Source organism: Chamaea fasciata, unplaced genomic scaffold, assembly GCF_029207755.1.
Source record: "Chamaea fasciata isolate MVZ Bird 193981 ecotype frontalis unplaced genomic scaffold, bChaFas1.0.hap1 SCAF_2, whole genome shotgun sequence".
NCBI classification, from domain to species: Eukaryota; Metazoa; Chordata; class Aves; order Passeriformes; family Sylviidae; genus Chamaea; species Chamaea fasciata.
This window is the reverse complement of record NW_027094087.1, coordinates 92536100-92555602: the sequence shown is the minus strand read 5'-3', so window position 1 is coordinate 92555602 and position 19503 is coordinate 92536100. Positions and strand designations below refer to the sequence as shown.

Below are 19503 nucleotides of genomic sequence, written 5' to 3'. Positions count from 1 at the left end.
TAAGGAGGAAAATGCTTTATTCATGAACTAAGGTGATTTCCAAAATGGTTGTGGAACTCTGACAATTTTAAAGTACTATTTTTTACTATTTTGTGAAGTAATTCAACAACCAAGAAGTACATTTTCAAATACAATTGGGGATTTTTGTAGACATTGGTGATCCTATGTATATCCAACTCTGTGATATTTTTTATGAGCAGACACTATTGGCACATACTTTTATCCTTTCTTACCCAGCATGTCACCGAAATACACACCTGGGATTTCTGGAACACTATTTTGTTCTTTATGCTCACTGGCACGCACCCATAAATCTTAATTTCTAGACTATAACAAGATAGTAAATCTGTTTTGATGAGCAGTAAAGTTGCGTATTCAGATTTTGCTGCCCAGTTTTGCAACATGGAACCCAGAAGTGTCATGAATTAAAGAACTTTTATCCACAGAGCAGCTGAAATACTTTACTTACACAAGGATGAGTGAATATCAAGCTGCATTTATGTGATCATTCCTTGACTGGTTTAGCATGTACCTATGATGGAAATGAGTAGTAGTGGCATAATATAAATTTGTACTAATAGAAATGCATATATTTTAGCAATTATGTAAAGGTATTGGTATAAAATTTTCAGCACTGCATTATCTCGTGATTTCTTGAAAGTGTTTTTTGGAGATATGTGTTTTATCCTGTTCAGTTTACTTTATATGCCTGGAGGACACTTGTAAGGCTCCGAATTCAGCTTTGATTCTGTAGGCTGTGTTGTCACAGACATAAGGGACTGAGCTTTGTGTTCATGTTTTTATGATGTGGGTGGGATCAGGCATGCTGAAAATGAATTTAGACCTTTATTATATCACAAGTTAAGCTCATCCAGATGGCAGACAATTCCTACTCTGTGTGAAAGAATAGTTTCGGTAACGTGACAGGCATGGGTTTATAGACAGTAGCAACTCTTACCAAGTTGAAAGCCCTGGAATAGAACAAATATTGTGGGCAGATGATCATCAGTGTCTTTCCTGTGTGAGAGGTGGAAACTCCTGCTGCAGGTTACCACTGATTCAAGGTTATGGAAGGAGTCCTGTAAATGTTGTGCTGGGCCAGCCCAGTTGGCAGAACTATGCTCTCGGCAAGTCCATGTAAAAGGAAGTGAGAGGCTTTTCTATTTGTATTAAGGGAGAATTTGTTTTCATGAGTAGTCTTAACATGATGCCCTACTATGAAGGAAATCAGCTGAGCAGGAGGATTTGTTCCCTGCATTTTCTCTATAGCTACACAAGCTCATGTAAGGCATGCATGAAACATTTGTTAGTGTACCTTTGATTTGTGATCCACAGATTTTAGTTCTGAATTTATATGTATAGGTATGGAGTTTGGATTCTTGTTCAGATTATTTTGCTAAGAAACACTCTGGAAAGAAAAGAAGAAAATATTTTCAGTTTGGAAACTCCCACTTAATGAGACCCCTGTTTGCATTTCTTCAATACTTTTAGTAATTCAAGTTTCAATGCATGAAGACCTTTTATTTTGGAAAAGTTTTGTCTAGGTCTGGCATCCATTATGGTTGAGGAATGGTGGTGTTTTGATGTGGAACTTAACTAACTGCAAGTAACTTAACCGCCCGAGGGAATACAAAGTTTATTATTTGTAAAACCTAATACTTTGAAGCTCAAGTCATCAGCCTGGAGTTACTGAAATTCCCATTTAATAAAATATCAGCTGTGTCCCCCTCAGACTGCAGTGATGCAAATTGCCCTATAAAAGATGAAGAATAGGATTTTAAAGGAGTGCTTTTGTACAGGTGAAATTTCCACTTACTTGCTTTTCATCAAAACATATGAAAGGAAGGAGGCTGCTAGGGTTAGCTGTACAGCAGATATCCCTATTTAGAGAATCATTTTGTATCAGACACACTCTTGTCTTCCACAGAGGGAGTATGTTGTCCTTTTTTTTTTTCCTTTTCTTTTGGCAAGCTACATCAAGGATCAATAAAGCCAAAACTGAAACTAGAGCAGCTTTGAGGTGACTGTACTGTTTGCCATGGGCTGTACTGAACCTGCATGTCTTTGTGGATAGCTTATAAACGTTTGTGATCCCTTTTCATTTCTTGGTCAAGCCCAGGGGGAGGAGGAGTAAAAGTAAATATTTAGAAATAGGTATCCTGCATGATAGACTTCTAGTCCCAAATCAGCCTTTTTCGTGAGTTTCTTTTGACGTTATTTTCTGGAACAGGAATCTTTTCTTTACTCTAGAGTGTGTAGATATTGGTTATTTATCTCCCAAATATATCTAGGTGTCATGGGGGAGGGTCTTCCTTAAAGGAAAAAAGTTAAAATGCAGGTATTAAGACTGCAATCAGTGTTCTGAGAGACACTATTTAGATTTAGTAAAATAGTTTCTAGATTGTTTTGTGCTCATAAAGAGAATACAAAAGAGGTCACTCAGCTTGTGTCTGTCAGTTTTCTTCTTACTAAGCAGGCAAAACTCAGTTATGATGGCAGCAGGTAGGGGAACCTTCAGTGGAGGTTCTATAATTGTAATCACTGAAAACTTTTTTTTCCCCTGCTCTTCTCATAGCTGTATTGTGATTTCTGTGAAATAATTTTCTGCCTACAGAAAATCTGTTGAAATGAGTTGGAAGGAAGCTTTTGAACTGAGAGCAGCTGCTCAATCTCACTTAATCTTTTATTTTGTTGTCTGTGGTTTACTAATATGGTGAAGTCTTTAGCTTTTTTCTTTTTCTTTTATCTTTGCCTTAAGAACTGTTCCTCATCTGTTCAGCACCGTGAATTTGTGTAAAGTGGTATCCAGTGCTAATGACCTAAACCACAACACTGTGTAGAACAACTTTATTCCTTTTCCTTTTTGAATCTCAATCTTAATGATTGAGATTCAAACAAGTCTAATAGGAGCCACAAAGAGGAGCCAGCTAGATTTGTGGGATTTGGTACCTTGAATGAAAATGTATGCAAGCCATTGAGGTTACAGAGTAAGATTTCAGGGCACCATGGAGCCCATAAGCATGTGGGATTTCTTGGATGTTTCCTTATTCTCAAACAAATAGAGCTTTATATCCTGATTATTTTTGCTTTCTTTTTGACTGTTCATGTACTAAGAACTTTGGCAAGGATGTGTGATTAGCACAGTAACTGTGGCGTACATGAGAGCATGCAGGTGTGTGTGTGTAAACCTTGGATATCCTTCAATGACCAAAACCTTTTCATGGAATTAATGTGAAAAAGTAGGTCAATAAAGGGGGAAGAAATAAACTATGTGTGTCCCAGGAAGTGAAATACAGAAGATGTTTTATGAAGAATTACATTTAATCTTGGTCTGTGTCCGTGGTTAATGACATTTTTTAAAATGGTGTGGTATGTAAATCATGTGGTTATATTTAAAAAAAAATATGAAAAAGTGAATTGTTCAAGCTGTTAATGAAAAAAATGCTAGCCTCTCCCTGCAGGAAATTGGTGAACGTAGATGAGTGAATACTATCTAAATGTTTCTACATTTGCGTGTATATAAGTGTATACTGTTATATACCTATGGAATATGTGCAATTGAATAAAAATAGATTACTAATATAAGAATTTAAGTATGTATAAAACAGTCTGGTTTTGTGATGGGGTTGACAGGTGACTGCGCAATTTGCAGACAGCTAGCATTTTATAGAACAATTGAACCATTGTAAGAACTGTGCAGAAGCCTCCTGTTAGGAGGAAATTTTGGTTTTGGTTGGGCTTTTTTTTCCATAGCAACAGATATATTTTTTTCCTGCCTCTATCCTTTCCTTTTTCTCCTTTTCTTTTTTTAATATCCAGACATATTCACATATTCCTCAGGGTCTACTGTATTTCTGATTGCCTTAATAAAACCTCATGGAGCCAATGGTAGTAATCCTATGTGACGGAGGCAATTGCTGGGTCATCATTTCTGTATTAAAAATATTTTATAATGCACCTGGGACTTTCTACTATATGAATAAAGCTAAATTATTTAGTTATTTCAAATATTTAAATAACCTGCATGGCCCACAGGTTTGAGAGAATAATTTAAGGTATGCAACAGAAGAAAGGATTTCAAGAATTTCAGTGAATCGTATTCAGATTTTCAGGAATCTGTCTGATTTCCACCTAAAGTGGATTGATGCTGACTTTGGTTCAGAAAGCAGATCCACCAGAAAACCCCTCTGAGCACAGTGTTGTCTGGGTGAAAAACCTATGACATTTTAGCTGGGAAGGGAAGCAAGAGGTAGTACCTAAGCAGAGAAATGCCCAAATCTCTCCCAAGTCCTTGGGGAACTTTGGTAAGGTTGAAGTCCTCAAACAATGCCTAAATCAGATTACAGTGCTGTCCTTAATGTTGTGGTTGCATTGAGTTTCTGGACATACAACCCCGTGGTTAGAACTCTGTCCCTGAATATTAGAGTTGGCTGGAGAAAGTTTAAGCCCACAGCTTTTCATGTGGTTTTCACCTATCCTGATAAAGTTAGACTGCTGATATAAAAAAATATTGTGGAGAGACTAAAAGAAATAAATAGTTTTAAATCTTTAGATAAGGACACATTTCCTCAGAATGGAGATTCCTGGGCCCTTGTTCTTTTTTTTTTTCAATTAATGGTAGGTAGATACATTTTTTATTTGTGAATCATAAGTTGTATCACAACACTGGAAATAAGAAAGAGTAGGAAGGAACATCAGCCACATAATAAATAGTACAGCACGAAGTTTAAAGACTTTCTAAAAAAATTAATACCTAATGAAAAAAAAAGGCCCCTGTGCATGATGAATTGAATCAGTTAAATATTAAAAAAAAAATAGATTGAGAGATTGATTGTTTATTGATTGCCTCTGAGTTAATAGTATCACTAATTGGACTTCCTAACTGTAGAATGTGGAGTAAACTCAACTTTTAGCTTGTCAGTGGAATTTGGACATTGATCCACCGGATGCAGCTACAGCAATGAAGTCTGAAGAGTTTGTGACTGCATTTATACCTGGGTGCCTGTCCCAGGGGACAAGGGGTAGCTTCTATAGGGACAGAGTACTCTAGGGAGCTGTTCACCCGTGATGATGTCATGAAGCTACTAGTTCTTGTATATTCTTGCAAATCAAAATTTCTAGTAGTGCTTAGACTTCAGAAGCTATTTTGTTCTTTCCCCATCTTCTGGAACATTATCTGGGGAGGAAGATTTCAGCTCCGATGCCATTGTCTTAAGCAAAAGCAGTATTTTTCTCTGTACTATCCTAAATTAACTCCAAGTGTAGCTATACAAAGATGTGATCATGGGATAAGTTGCAGTGGGGGGTGTACATTGTATCATGTATTCCATCTGAAGTTGTTCATCTCTCTTCCACTGAGTGGGAAGTCACCTTAAACTGCAACATGTCGGCAAAAAATGTGGGTGTGCACATAGATTGGTACTGTGGAACTCTGCACATCTGACCTACCTCAGCTGCATTGCTCCTCAGCTCTTTAGCTAATCTTTAGGGTCACCACTTCATGTGGACATTAGCTATTCTGCTCTGGTTTTCTGAAATTAAAACACTGAAAAGATCTGAGATTCTACAGATAGGTAAATAGACAGAAATTAAGACAGAATTAAAAAATACAAAGTAGCTTGATCTTAATAAAAATCGAAGTATTTTAAATCATCGTCGCTGAAGCTAGAAAGGAAATATTTTGTCCTTTCACTAGCCAAAGGTATTTTCTCTTTTGCAGCAGGCTCAGATTTCTGATTGTATGGCAATACTATGGAAATCTGATAATGTCTGCTCAGTTACTATTGATCACCAGAGTTCAATCTCTTTTGCTGTATCTACATATGGATGTCGTTCTGCATAACACAGATTCATTTCAGTTGCATTTTGCATTTAGTGTATTTAACTAGGTGTCTTTAGGAACACTCTAAAATAAAATAGTTAAAGATGTTCCTTCTGTAGTCTTTCTAAAATAGAAACAATTTATCATTGCAGACAAATAATTGCCTCAAAATTTTTTTGGTATACATGGGATATATTACATAAATTTTTTTCAAAATATTTCTCATTTTTTATTGATAAATGACTTGAGAATAAGGTTGTGTTGAGAATAAGTAAGCCAGTAACTTATCTCATACATTGAGCACCACACGCAGAATTCAAGTGGGTTGTGTTGAAATGGAATAAATATGGAATAGCATTTAGAATATAAACAAGGTATGCATGTAAATTTGGAAACTAATATCAGCAGCATGGGGACATTTTTCTTCATGTTTTGTTCAAGAGCAATGAACAGAAACCTAAGGACAAAATAGGATTATATTCAGATAATCTGAATTCTGTCTCTAGTCACATCTGGGTTTCTTACTGTCTGGCCTACAAGGTTGTATATGTAACAGAGCACTCCAGTTCATTAGCACAGTTCTGGCCATCTGAATCTAAACTAAGGTACAATATCTATGATGTTTGCTACCTGCAATGTGTTCCACACTAGTGGTGTACCCCTGGTTAATAGTGGTCTAGTCCTGTTCAAGGTCGCCATTAGTGACGTGGGCAGTGAGACAGAGCACAGCCTCCGTAAACTCACAGATGGTGCAGAGCAGGGAGGCAGGGATGATACACCATATTAAAAATGCCTATTGTTAAATTCATAAGATATTTCTTTTTAAAGCAAGATCCTACTTTTATATGTGCACCATTTTACAGATTTGCTCCTTTACTTAAATTCTGAGAGCTTCTCTTACTGCTGTTGCCACTTTCACCAAACTTGACAAAACTGTTTGGGAGCATTGAAAACATTCCTCAAGAAATTAATTAGTATAGAAATACCCAATACAAATTGCTTGGATCTGAGTAATTCCATATTGTGTCCTTCCTTCTGTGACATTATATCTTAGAAATGAATTAAAAGTGTTCTGCTGACCAAGGTAATTATCCTACTTTTCCTGAATTTGATATGTCAAAGGTCTTTTGATTTCTTAACTCAACAAGGAAGAAAATGTTCTTTTGATATTACCTGGAGATTATCTACATGCAAGGAAGAATACAAGACTTTGTGGGGTTTTGTTATATGCGAAGTAATGAGATCTGAAATTGTTTTGCTTCCATAATTCTACTTTCACCAGCAAACTCTCATGGGTCAGTGAGTAGAAAGCAAATCAAAAATCATACTTCTTAGTAATGCAACAAGTGCAATAAATAGTTGTTCCTCTAAAGATACTATGATCTTCAAATCCACCCTTTATTTGATTTCTTACCATCTTTTTTGATTTTGTCTTGCAGGACAGACAGTAGAAATTTATTTTCATAGCACTATAATGAATGTAAGATTCTAGACTTGGAAGTCTCATTCCACTTCTTTTTCACTAAGCATGGAAATCAAATCCGCTCATCTAATTTAATTTAAAAATTCAGAAGATGTAATTAGATGCATCTAATCTAAATTTGCTCTCTAGGTTTCCCTTACAGTAAGTGTAACAAGATAAGACTAGAAGAAGGTAGTGCATTTTGTAGGAGGATAGATTATTTTGCTGAATAGGATATGGTTTAATAGGATGTAAGTGATTTTTGAGACAGCTGGGGTGAGTTATTTTTGATGCCTGTCTGTCCCCTGGTCACTGTGTTGGAAATTCAGATCACCTCAGACTAAGTTCAGCTTCGAGTTTGATAACGTAAAGCCTACATGAATTTCCTAATTTTTTGTGTCATATTTTACTTTGAGCCAGGACCTGAGCCTATTGCAAGTTTTTCTTTGATGCAATACTTACAGAGAAATCTCCTGAAAAAAGCAGTCATGTCTTCTATAAATTATTTCATATTACATTTGACCTCTGCTGCTGTGGTTTTAAGAAAGGCAGTCCTTGGTACTTCTCATTTTTATTAGCTAAACTCTTTATCATACAAGCTGTTAAGAAAAGTAATTAAATTTACCTGAGGTCACACTTACTTCATAATTCCTTGCCATTAAAAGCCATAGAGAGAACATTTGAAATTATAATGTTACAGCCTCTTAAAGAAGATACATGACAATTCACTGGTAATGTAACTTCTACTTATGTAGCACTAGTAATGTAACACCGGTAATGTAAGCTTCTATGTCCACCAGATATTTATGATATTTTCAAAGATGAGAGCCTTCTTACTAAAAAATACGTATTTCCCTACAAATTCTTATATTAACAATATTTAACATATAAAATACAAGTTTTCTTATCATGCTGGTGGTTTCTTTTCAAGTTTCTCATGAATCTGTTCATTTCACCACCCCTCACCCCCAAGGGCTCTTCTTAGTTGTCACTCATTTATATTGACTTTTGAAAGAAACTTAGAGAAATTTCAGCCTGGCTTCTTTAGAGACTACAGTTTAAATAATCAAGCTCACTTTCATTGTCTCCAGTTGGTGACAAATGGGAATTTTATTTAGCAATGGGTGGTTCTCTTTGAGGTTCCATTGATGGATGAGGCCTTAAGAGGTCAGGCCAGCTGACAAGGTTACCCGGAGCAGCTGTCTGCCCATCCCTGCTGCAGGAGTGTCTGTGCTGCTTGTCAGTCAGCTTTTGAACCACTGCTGGTTACTGGGGCAGCACTTTGAGCCAGGCTGTGGTCACTGACAGCTGACTTCAAAGTGTTGTGCCTCAAATGGTGGTGGCTCCAAAACTCACCAATGGGCAACTCAGACATCTGTGTAGCAAATCCAGACTGGACAGCTAGTGTGGCAACAGTGTCAGCTGTCTCAAAGCAAGCCAACTTTTTTGACATTCATGAGTCCTTCATTTTGTCTTTGCTTTTTTGTGTGTTTGGTTTTGTTTCAGGTTATAATCAGCATGCTAAGAACCCCAGCTTTGAAATATTTTTGAATGGGATCATATAAGAACTCCAATTGTGTTTTGAGATTTCAGTACAAAAACCTAAAGTGCTTTTAATTCTTGTCTGTAGGCTGGAGCAAATGTGCTTCTGCAAGATGTTAATGGAAATATTGCACTTGATTATGCTGTAGAAGGGACTGAATCTAGCAGCATCCTTCTGATGTACTTGGAAGAAAATGGTAAGTCAGCTCTTCAGCTTCTGGAATGCTTTTATTGAACATGTCATAAAAATGATAAGGATGTGTATTGATCTGATGTAAGTCACACCAAATCCAATTGAACTATATTAGTTAGGGGATGAAGGGGAGGAAGGTGGTTTGGAACCACAAAAGTTGTCAATGTGTTTAAATTGGAACAACTAACAAAGGTTAATAGCAGTTGTCATTGTTAAAACTGCTTTTGACATTTTGTAAGGAGATGTTAGAATGTAAATTCTAAGTAGAGAAACTGCTGCAACACAGAAGCTTTTAAAACAACTAATTTAACTATTTGAGGACTAAGTTTCACATTTTGTCTCATTTCCCAGCTATACTCTCAGAGAACATTTTTTTCAAGTGACAGACTTCTAAATAAATAAATCTTTGCAAATAATTTGAAAGAAAATGCATATGATACTTCATCCCTCATTCAGAAATATTATTATTGGTTTACGGTTCTTTTTTAATTGTGAAAATACTGTATCTAGGTTTCTATTATGAATTATGCTTAATTTGTTACAGATGACAGGACTTGTATTGAAAAACTGGTTGTGTTGCTCATCAGTTCTGAACTTAGATGAGAGCTCTGAAAGTGAAATTTATAGCATTGCTTTTGACTATGAGAGGTAGTCTAACATTGTATGTGGCTCATCTTAACACTGACCAAAAGGCATTAAGCAAATATAATGATAAATAATGTAAAAACATGTACTTTCAACATTGCCTCCATATAAGGAATCTTTTTTAACATAAACTGAGTTAAATTATATTCTGTTTATGAACACTTAAGGAAAGTGTTAAGGAAATCACAATGTCAGGTCCTAAACTTCACATATCCTGTGTATTGCATGTTTTATAATTTTGTTTCCCCAGTGCATGGCAGTGTCTTCACAACTCTGGTTTTGGATATTTCTAATGGCAAAGCAGCTATTGGCTTCTAAAAACTGGATTGCCTTGAAAAACACAAGGCAATTTGTTGTCTAAATGTTCCAAATACTTTGACTGGTATTTAACAGGTAACATGCAAAACTCCTGTAGCATACAAGAAATAGTCTGCTTACAGTGGTATCTCTTTTACAGTAGATAGAAGAGGACTATTCCTAATTAAACAGTGATTCTGTGAATGTTGGAAGTTAGCAAATTTAAAAACTTAAACATTTGGAAGGTGACCTCTACGTCTACTAACTTTACATAAGTAAGCTTTAATTAATCATCCAGTCCTTTGGGTCAATAGCGGGGAAGAGGAAATGCATGCATTGTTTCATCTCTTCCTAACCTGGCTAGGTGAGGAGAACTGACTTCCAGGACTATTTTCTTTCTGCTGACTAATAAGAACTTAAGTTGACAAGTTTTAGGGTTAGATTTTTAGGATAAATCAATCCTATCCCTTGACTGCAGTGAAAACCTGGCCTTTGGGTGATCAGTGTCAAAATGCCCATCAGCTTGGCTTGGTCTGCTAGTATTATTCTTGTAACAATAGACGGCTCAAAGTATTCTTATTTTACACTTGACTTTTGAAATTTAGTTGGTACCAATGAAATATCTGTATAGCCTACCAAGATTAATAGTAACTGAGGAGAAGATTCTTGAAGGAAATTAAACTGTATTAAGTATGAATTACTTTGAATTTCCCAGACTCAATGTTTCTTTGTGGATTGTTTGGGTGAAGTTCTCCTCGTGGCAGCAATCCCCATGCATACCTACATATGAATACTTCAACACAGAGCAAGGTCAGGACCAAGCCTCTTTATACAAGATTAGCTGACCTTGTAGTAAATGCCAACTTCTGCCTGTAGTGTTGAGAAACACCCACCCATAGTCACAGCCTTTAAATGCAATGTATATGGAATATTTCCCTATCCTCTAAACTTCCCTGCATTCCTAAAATATTTTCATTTCATTTTCATGTTTCAATTCTCCATTCAGTTGTCCATCCTGGTTTACAATGTTAAGATATTTGTGTGTAGAATCACTCTAATCATTGCCTCTAATTGCAGAGATCACAGAGAAAATTAAAATTTGGTGCCTTATAGTTTAGCTAATGAAAGAAGCAGAAGCCATCTATTTACTTTGATGAAAAAAAGTAAGATTGAAACAAGTAGCTTTGAAGCCACAGAAAACTTTGTTAATTGGAAACATTAGAGTTCTTAGAAGTCTAGCATGTATATAATTTCTTACAGATTTTACTACTGTGGTAGTTCACTGTATCTGTCTAATTTTCACTGCAGATCTTAGTGATTGAACTGCTCTTCATTGTTTGAAATAACTTCATTTAGTCTGAGGAAGTCCTGAAGCCATAAGTGATAACAATAGCCTTGGATGCCTTTAATTATTTTTATGTTTTTAAACATATACTGGAGTTCTTTGAGTTATGCTTGTTAAGAATGATCTGTTAGGGCACAAGAGTACCACAAGTACAAAATATTGTAATCATCTAGCAACTGTCAGAAAGCTTCCATATACACTTTACTGTTATGGAATATAACATATGAGGATGTTATGTGGAGATTTTATTACTGAAGTCTAATGAAATTTTTACTATTTCATTAAAGTATTCTCTTTTCCTGTACAGAAATTAGCTTTATTTGCTGTTGCATTACATTATATAGATAATACTATGTTGTATACTGAATGTAATTATTGACTGAAGAAAGAAATTAGCAGACTTCAGTTACCTAAGAGAATACAATTCGAGGTACATATCCTCTGTATATAAAGAGCATTGTTTCTGTTGGGTAATAATTCTGGCATATTATAATCTTCATTTAAGATATTTTTAATTGAGGATGGAAGGGAAAATACAGCATCCTGGTTTATGTTTAGGAAAGTGTTTGAAACAGCTTAACTGTATCATATTAGATTGTGTTGAGGGGACATTCAGAAGCCTAGTGGGTTCATGAGCTCAAAGACTTTATTTAGATTGATTTATCTAAATCTAGTATCTGGTAGCCACTCTCTAGCAAACCCTTCTTAGAGGAAAAGAGATGCTTTAAAGTTAGGCATCTGTAATGAGGCACATGAATTAAGATCTGAACTGCCTGCTTCTTTCCATGTGCTATGGAGGGAGCCCAGAATAGCCAGCTGAGACGTAGAATTCTGCTGTGTACGATGACTTTTAGGATATTTAAATTTACAGGTCCGTGTATAAGTGCCCATTCAGTCATCTATACTCCTCTCACCAGCAGTGCAGTTCTAGGAAATGCTGACTGTAGTGAGCAGAGGGTTTATTAATTTGACCAGCCACAAGGAAAACATCAGTAAAAGCTGTTAAAATCGTTCTGTGCCAAGATGTCATTGGTTCTCCATGTTACTGGTGTTCCTGTTTTGCTATGAAAAGAAAATCATGACATTTAAGAACTTCAACATCTGCCAAGGCAAGGCCAGCTGAGCGTAGGCCAGGTGGGATGGGAGATTCTACTTCTCTCTAGGCTCCCATTCCAGTGCTAACCCATCTTTATGTCACTTCTTTTCATCTTGTTTTCATTTGAAATTTTCTTTGTTGCCTACCTTACACCTTCAGCTTCACGTCCATTTACTGTTTACTTTCAGGAAGTGTATCTCTTCAGAGGTGAAATGAAAAAAATAATGTGTCCTCATTTAGGGCAAATGTGGGAGAAAACTTCCAAAGGGTTCCCTCTAGAAAAGCAAATTCAAGTGGCCCCTACCCCAGCTGTTTCGGGAAAAGATTTCCTTGGAAAAAGTGGAAAAAGCTGTTTATTTAAGCAAAGTATTTGCAAACATAAAGAGGAATAATTGTAAACAATAAAACCTCTCACTGTTCTGAGGAGATGGCAAGTTCAGAAAGTCCTTGTTGTGGGGTGCAGTTCAGCTCACTCAGTCTCTTATCAATCCCTCCTGTTCTGGAAAATGTCACGTCTGAAGCCCCAGTGGGCTGCAGGTGTGAGCTCCCGGTGTTTTTCTGGAATTTCAGTCCAGACCTAGGCTGAACAGTTCCAAGAAACAGAAAAACTACTGTCACTAGAGGACATGAAAAGAAGGACACTCACACAGTCAGTGTCAGAGCGAAAAAGAAGTAAGTTTATTTTGGGATTTTGATTTGTATAGTTTTTGGAGTTTGATCAGGGATTGGAGGATGAGGTTGCCACTTCTCCGACCCCACTGGTCAAACTAGAAGTCTATCAAATGTTCTTCCTCCAGAAAGGAATGTGAAAACAACTGCTTTGTTTATGTTACAATGCTGAGAACTCCACTACAAAAATGTAAACATCAGAAGGCTGAAAAGATAAGGGCGACAAACCACAGTCTGGGGAACTTCTCTGCCCTACCTAGCTAAAAATTAACTAAAAAGCAAAGGAGAGCTCTCTCCTGCTGTCTGTGCTGCAGGCAACACAGTCCGTGAGAAGGAATGTGGGGGACCAAATGCAGTTTCTGAAAACAAACTGAGTGCTGCTTCTCTCCCCTTTCACTCTCAGAACCAGTCTTAAAGGTGCAAATCTTAATATCCTGCATAAACAGAACATCATAATGATAAAAGCATCATAATGTCACCCTAGGACATAATATAAAAAGGTGATACTTTTTTCCCTATTTGCCCTGCTCTATTCTAAATCTGATTGATTATTGAAATCAACAAGAAAGTCCGCCCAGCACCTTCCATAACCTTTGTTTTGATTAATAACAGCTTTATATTTTAAGGCAAATCTTTTGAGTCATTAATGGTATTTTAAAACAATCAAATTTTAAATGACTGCCATTGTATTCTCTGTTTCTGGAGGCAGAATATTCTTTCGTAGAACAATGTCAGTGAAACTCTGATCATGGCATATGATCCTTGTTTCCTCCTTTTCCATTAGGCTGTTTTAAATATTTAATACTTTGATGAATTCAACATTTTTGTTTATTTCTTATAACAAAAAGTTTTATTTAGTTGTATAGTGGATTGCATGACTCAACTCTAAACTAAAAATGACTGACAGATAGTTCTTGGTTCTGTATTTTCCAAGTCACAGGAGGTGACATATTCACTAATTCATTTCCAAAAAAAGTTTTTCTCTTTTGTCTTCCAAGATCTCAGGCTTCAGTTTTCAGTAGGATAATTGTCCATTTCAAGAACATCAGCCTTGTTATTGAATCTGAGAAAGAATAATTGGACATTTACTTTTTTTTTAAAGAACTGTCTACATAATAGATAGATCTCAAAGCAAACTTTTTTTTTTCTTGTGTGTTGTGTAGTGAGAGTTTCATGCAGTAGCAGATCATTACTTAAGCAAAAGGAAACCATCTGTTGTGATTTTATTTTTTGAAGAATTACTATATTTAAGTAACAAATGTACCCCAAGGTACAGATGGTATTCCTTTCTCTACTGTGACACAGGTACAGGGGAAAAATGGGTATTGCTTTTCTGCAAAGTATTTTTCACAGTATTATTTGCCTTCTGTGGGGGCAAATTAATTTAAAAGAGCTGGTTAAAGGTTATTAACCTTTGATGGTAATAGAGATTTCATGCACTTAAGCAAAATCTATTATGCCATTCCAAGCTGGGGAAATAATGGGTCTGTTTTGTTCTCTGAGTATCAAAAGGACCATGTTCATGTGTCTCAGAAAACTGCATATAGAGCCAAAATCATTGGCAAGCTCTATCCATTTAGGTGGTTTTGTATGGTTTAGGTCAGTTAAAATATAGTGCAGATTTTGCAAATATAGACCATTGTTTGTTAAATTTTTATTAACAAGGGAATTAAGCCTTAATCTTCAGCTGCAAAATAGAAGAAATGAATTTAATTTTCTGCCTTGCAGCAGCATGTAGAAATAATTAAAAAAAAAAAAAAGCGCTACATGTTAGTACAGAACCCTGCACTGAAGACAGCTTTTAACATTAGCCAGAAATAGGCAACTTGCAATTACTACAATAAAGAGAATTTCCCTGAAGCCAACAGTTAACAACATATGGGACATATGACATGTGCAGAAAAATCTAATTTAGAAGATTAGTGGGTAGGGATTTACTGCAAACCTGTCACTTTACAGTAATCCAGAATGTGATAGAAAGATACACAAAAAATATTTTTGATTTAAACTGTAAGTTATTTTGAAGTTATCCATAAAATCTGGTGTGGTTGCACTAAAAACTCCCACAAAGCTGCTCCCCATTCCCTTCTTGACAAGGACAGCAAGATTGCTTACCAGTTACTGTCACAGGCTAAACAGATTCATCTTGGTGGAAATTGTCAACTGGAATAGGCTCAGGTAGTGAGAAACAGGAAGGCAAACATTGGAACAACACTTTTCCTCATCTCTTCCCAGTCTTCACTTCTTCACTCCAAACTCTTCTGCCATCACAAGCAGCACATGGAGCTGGGGGAGTTGGTACACGACAGTCTCTCTCTGCCCTTTTCTTCTTCACACCTTTCCTCTGCTCCAGTGTGGGTTTTTCTCAGGTATGGAGTTCCTTCAGGAGTGTCTGTCTGCTTTGTCATGGGTCACACTTGGCTGCCAGGCTCAGCTGTGTCCTGCTGAGGGTCTGCTGGAGCTGACAGCACAGCCTCTGCCTCTCTCCACACAACCCACCCCTGCAGCCCCACAACTGCCAACACCTGGAAAGTATATCTTGTTTTGTGTTTCTCAGTACTCTGGCACTTTTTGTGAGAAAAGGATCAAAATGAAGATCCCAGTTGTGTGTATTTTTCATTGGGATTGATTGTTATTAGTTAAAAGGAGTGAATGTGTACACCAAAATGTTTTAGCATTGAGGCTGTGGTACAGAAACCCTTAAACAGATCTACTAATCCAGCAAGGGAGGAGAAACCCTTAGAGTTTCTTCAGTGCAGTGAAGAAAATAAAGGGATCTAAATCAGTATTATTTCAGAAAAATTGTGGTCTAGACTTTTAATATTTCAAACTGTTTCACAGACATTAAGGAATTATTGCTTATACACTGCAGTAAGAACTGACTAAAATGCCAACACATACAGATTGTTAGCACTAAAGATCAGCAAGCTTCAGCTAAAACTAAATTCCCTAATACATTTTCTGTTTTAGAACCATATGCACCATGATCTTGATTTATGCTTACAAATTTTCTTTCAACAATATTGATGCAATAGGTTGACAGAAAAATAGGCAATCAAAATGAAACAGCCTCAGGGTGGCTCAAAGTTTTTTCACTTTGATTCTTGTTGATTGGGAACCACCTACCCATAAGATTATCACACACAAAAAATGTATTTTCTGCAGAGAGCCTGATTAATTGATGGTGGGTGTTGGTGTTGGTGTTGGTGTTGCCAGTGAGAACAGAGGAACAAATGAACTGTTTCAGGAGGTCCTTTCAAAAAATGAAGAACATGAAAAATTTGACACACTGGAAAATGTCGTAGTTGAGAATGTTCATTTTCCTTTGGCTTTTGTGTTTTCTAATATAAGTGTGAATGAACGACCTTAATTTTTTTGTAGTTCTTGGGGGGCTTTGAAGTCTTAGATTCCTCTTAATATTTTTATGCTTACAGCATGTTACCCATATGTTTCTAAAAAACTCTTTAAATTCACTATGCAGACTTTTGACACTGAAATTAACATTTAAAATTATAGCCAGTAGTTTATAATCTAGTTTTTTAACAGATGCTAGAGGGAAAACGAGCATATTCTTGACTAATAGGCTTTGCTAAGATTTAAAAAAAAGATTGTGAAGAACATCAGAAACTGGGAATGCCCTTTCAGTATCCTTTTAAACAACTCAACAAGAAATAATCCAATTAATTACCATCAGAAATATATTGTCACTTTGTAATAGAATTCCTAAAACTGTAACCTTCATCAATTTGGAAAAAAATGTCAGTGCCTGCACAGGCCCTGTGACCTCCCCTCCATCCCTGCTTTCTGGGGCTTGGCTGCCTGAGCTCAAGGCCAGCTGTGGTGGCCTTGTGACCTGGGAGCTGTCAGATGGGATAGAGCTAAGCAGTGAGGCAAAGCTTGGAGTAGCATTGTCATGATCTTTCACCCATTCTTTGTCTCTGGAGCCACATTTAGTCTCAGTTCTTTGCCTGAGGTAGTCATGTGCCCATCCATGATCCTTGCTGACCCCAACCCTGGACCACTGACTTGACTCCTTGCTTCATCTGATTTACCTGGATTTGTCACTAGAGGCTTTTCTGGCAATCACAGGACTGCTGTTGGCCTTGATTTCCCTCATCACACCTACTTGATTTTCTTTTTTGGGTACTGTGGGATTGTGCCTTGGTCAGCAAGGATGGTGGTCTGCCTGGCCTGTGTTCACCCTCAGTTTATGTCTCCCTTGCATGTGTTGAGTAGCCTGCTTTTACTGCTCTCTCACAAAAAAACAAACAAAAAACAAACGAACAAAAAACCCAAAAACAAACAAACAAAAAACCTACAAAAAAACCCAAACCAACAAACAAACCAACCCCACACCCAACTATAACATATTAAAAATTTGCAATAAAATCTGTAGCGTAGAAATACCATCTGTGATGATCTCATTTCAGACATGATGTTTACCACAAGTTGCTGGAGACAGTGATATATTTATTTTGCTTCTGTGCTCTAGTATTAATATAACAAATAAAATAATAAACATGCAATACATATTCACAAAAGAATGCATTAATATTAAGCCTTGAAATTGTGCCAACCTTTTGAAATAAATTACAAAAAGTATTTTTGTTTGCATACAAGTTAAGAGACAGTTAACTAATTTTAGCTGAAAGGTTCATCAATGTCTTATTGAAGAAGAGAGAGAAATAAAAGCATGTTCACTAGAGTGGGAGAATTGTCACTCTGATATCTACATGAGGAGGAGGTGGGAACTTCACTTCTGATAGCATATTCAGACTAGAAGGAAATAAACCTTGTCAGCCCAGAAAGCCAACTGTGCCTTGGACTGCACCCAAAGCAGTGTGGGCAGCAGGTCAAGGGAGGTGATTCTGCCCCTCTACTCCACTCTGGTGAGACTCCACCTGCAGTGCTGCATCCAGCTCTTGCCTCCCCAGCAAGGGAAGGACATGGATGTGTTGAAATGATACAAAGGAGGCCACCAGGATAATTAGAGGGATGGAAAATCTCTCCTATGAGGAATGGCTGAGAGAACTGTGCTTGTTCAGCCTGGAAAAGAGAAGGGTTTGCAGTGACCAAGTTGCAGCCTTCCAGTACCTGATGGGAGCCTATGGGAAAGATGGAAATTTTTACATGGGGATGTAGTGACAGGACAGGGACAATAGTTTTAAACTTAAAGAGAGTAGGCTTAGATTAGATATTAGGAAGAAATTCCGTATTGAGAGGCTGGTGAGGGGCAGGAACAGGTTGCCCAGAGAAGCTGTGGGTGTCCCATCCATGGGACTGCTCAAGGCCAGGTTGGATGGGGCCCTGAGAAATGTGGTGTTGTGAAAAATAACCCTGCCCAGAGCAAGGTGATTGAACTAGATGGTCTTTAAGGCTTCTTCCAGCCCAACCCAGTCTATGAAACTAAACATGCTTCACTAAACATATCTAATGATATCTTTAAAGGCAGACAGGCAAAACCCTCTAGCAACAATCAAGTGGTACTGCTGTAGTGAGTTAGATCTATAGGCCTCACATGTTTTATTAGTATACATTGTTTGCAGAATCTGAAAATATTGGCGTCCCTTTTCACATAGTAAATGTTGCTGGCATGTATCTGTTTATTTGCTGACCTTTGAAAATCAGATTCACATAATGCCAAGTGATATGCACAAGGGCTATTGAACAATGTAATCTCACAAAAGTTATGCTGTTTACAAAGATATTTATAATAGCCAGAAAATTATTTCTAAAACTTTAAGCAAATAAAATAATAGCTACATCTGGATATTTCAGTGAATGAAAATTAATATTTAAGGAATAATACCATGATTTTTTTTTACGTGTCTATCCTATTCTATGCTGCACAGAAAAAAAATAAATTCTAAACTGTGGTATCCCCTGAATTATAGAAGAGTAAGAGAGGCTCATCATTTCACGTGGGGTGAAAAGAGCCTTGCTGTATCTACATCTCTGTGCAGGAAGGGCAAATATAGGTAAGAGTCAGAGAAGACTCAAGTATGAGAACAGAGATTGGCTTCTCAAAGCCATTGCAAGTTTCTGATGTACATTTGTGTTTCATAATGAGATGCTGTTGATGCTTAAGAATGTTAAGCCCTATGGAGAAGGAGACCTGCATGTCACATCAAGAGTGGCTGCTGGGGCTGTATGCAATGGGTGTTTGCCAGAGTGCTTCAGTGTTTTGCTTCGTACTGGTCCCAGGAATGGGTGTCGACTTGCACACTTCTTTGTTCTGGACATTTGTGAAAAAAATGTGTTTAATGGCAACCCTCAGTTCTTTTTGCCTTGTATTTCTTTATCACTGAAACTTTTGGAAAGTTACTTTTGCATTATTTATGTGAGGTTTTTCTATTGCTTTTGGTTGTCACTTCTGTAACCATATGCCAGAGAAGGTGAAACAGCCAAAGCACATGAAATGCCCTTGTCAGGT

General features: G+C 36.9%; 1 protein-coding gene across 1 annotated transcript in view; it reads left to right on the top strand.

The window, feature by feature from the left end:
• The window catches only part of MYO16 (myosin XVI), a 365576-nt gene that overhangs the window by 142854 nt on the left and 203219 nt on the right, over positions 1–19503 (top strand). The window contains exon 5 of the mRNA XM_066176778.1: positions 8914–9022. Coding sequence (XP_066032875.1) covers positions 8914–9022 — 109 coding nt within the window. The remainder of the gene's footprint in view (positions 1–8913; positions 9023–19503) is intronic.